General features: G+C 29.2%; 1 protein-coding gene across 1 annotated transcript; it reads right to left on the bottom strand.

Annotated features, from left to right (window-relative positions):
- Positions 1–261: 261 nt before the first annotated feature.
- LOC112751939 (abscisic stress-ripening protein 3) lies at positions 262–1,797 on the bottom strand. Its single transcript, XM_025801275.2, has 2 exons — positions 1,542–1,797; positions 262–658 (listed from the first exon to the last, which is right to left on the bottom strand). Exons 1-2 carry the CDS (start codon positions 1,707–1,709, stop codon positions 473–475), a joined length of 354 nt encoding a protein of 117 aa, XP_025657060.1. The 5' UTR covers positions 1,710–1,797; the 3' UTR covers positions 262–472.

Below are 1,797 nucleotides of genomic sequence, written 5' to 3'. Positions count from 1 at the left end.
AAATATGGCTCGGATCTGATCCGAAATAATGACCGAGTCTATTTTTGAGACTCTTATTCGACTCTAAACCTGATAAAATCACATTAAATTAGCTCCTAAAATGTTCGAAAACGGACCAAATCTTCAGGTCAGACCGGACCATACACACCCCTATAAACAACGTATTTATATATAAATATGTACCGATTAATTTAATAACCGAATTTTTATACACATAGCATTATTTTTTACTTCATTTATATATATGTAGAGACATCAAAGTCAATAACTATACACATTATTATTTTTTATTAAAATTAGGAAATCTTAACACAAACACAGACATATTCACACCAAAAGAGAAGCCCACATAAAAAATGTCCCTAATCAACGAAATGTTTAAGGTATAGTTGCTAACTGAGGCTGCTATATATATAACCCTCTTTTATTTTTCTTTGATCTCTCATCACTTCTTCTTCTCTTATTATTTTCTTTAACCAAAGAGATGATGATGCTTCTTTCCATGAGTCTCCTCATACTCTTTCTTTGCCTCTTTCTTCTCATGGTGCTCATGAAAGGCAAATCCTCCCGCACCCACGGCAGCTGCCGCCGCTATCTCCTCCTCTATCTTGTGTTTGTGGGCATGCTCCGGATCTTTCTTTGCCTTATGCTTCTCATGCTACACATAGAAATTAATTGGTCAATATTTAAATTAAATATGTATTTTTTTAAAGTTAAGATTGAGACTCGACCTAACCTCTAAATAAGTATAAAAAAATTATGTGATTTGAACTATGATTAAATTAAATTAAATAATCTTGTTTTGATAATTTTTTAAAAATTTATTTTGATAATTAATTTCTGATAAACAATCATACATGTCAAAGAAGAGTCACCAAAAAAAAATACATGTCAAAGAAGGAATTAAATTAAGATATAGAATATATAATATATGTTAACAAACTTCATATATGTGCGGTGATTAGCTAAATGAAAGGGAGGAGATAACAAATTATTAACCAACTAACTAACGTATTTTTATATATTTAAATTTTTTTTGTTATTATATACGTGTTATTTAATTTATTTCTAATATATATTTTATACTAACCACTGATTTTGGTGCGTACACTTTTTATAGTATTTTTTAATTTTTACATAAAAAAAAATTATACTTGACTATCTATTTGTAAGGTCACTAATTTTTCAGGATTTATAGAATAAAAAAAAATATATTTTAAACCAAATTTTTAAATAAAAAATTTGTTTGGAATAATTTGAGTAGTACTCACTGATAGATGATTTGTTATTAGCGACATGCATCACACTCACACTCACAGTGGTTAAAAACGATTGATTTTCATCATAATCAATATATATAATTACTTGAGATCAGAACATTTTACTGTGAAAACATGTCAAATATATTGAATAATAAACAAGATACTAATTTAATATTTTTGGAGCACCTAAATTTGAAATTTAATGAAAAATGAAATGTTACGATGAAATTAATAACAATGCTTTTTGAGATAAAATTATGGAATTAAAATAAAAGTTACCAAAGCATAAGCACCAGCAGCTATAGCTCCCATTTCACCAAGTTGTTCAAGGTGCTTGTGGTGCTTTTCTTCCTTTCTGTAATCATATCCGGCTCCGGCGGCATCCACTAGCTGTTCATCCTCCTTGTGGTGGTGGAAGAGGTGGTGGTGGTGGTGGTGTTCAGCCATAATATATATGTTATTGTTCTTAAGGGTCTTAATGATAACAAGATTCTATGTTTTATTGAGATGGTTTTTTATGTGGGAGATTAATTAA

The sequence above is a fragment of the Arachis hypogaea genome, chromosome 15, assembly GCF_003086295.3.
Source record: "Arachis hypogaea cultivar Tifrunner chromosome 15, arahy.Tifrunner.gnm2.J5K5, whole genome shotgun sequence".
NCBI lineage: Eukaryota > Viridiplantae > Streptophyta > Magnoliopsida > Fabales > Fabaceae > Arachis > Arachis hypogaea.
This window is presented reverse-complemented; position numbering and strand designations above follow the sequence as displayed.

Coding starts and splice junctions, on each gene's coding strand:
- LOC112751939 (XM_025801275.2), bottom strand. CDS start 1,709: ATGGCTGAACACCACCACCACCACCACCTCTTCCACCACCACAAGGAG. Junction 659..1,541: donor CTGCTGGTGCTTATGCTTTG/GTAACTTTTATT, acceptor TTCTATGTGTAG/CATGAGAAGCATAAGGCAAA.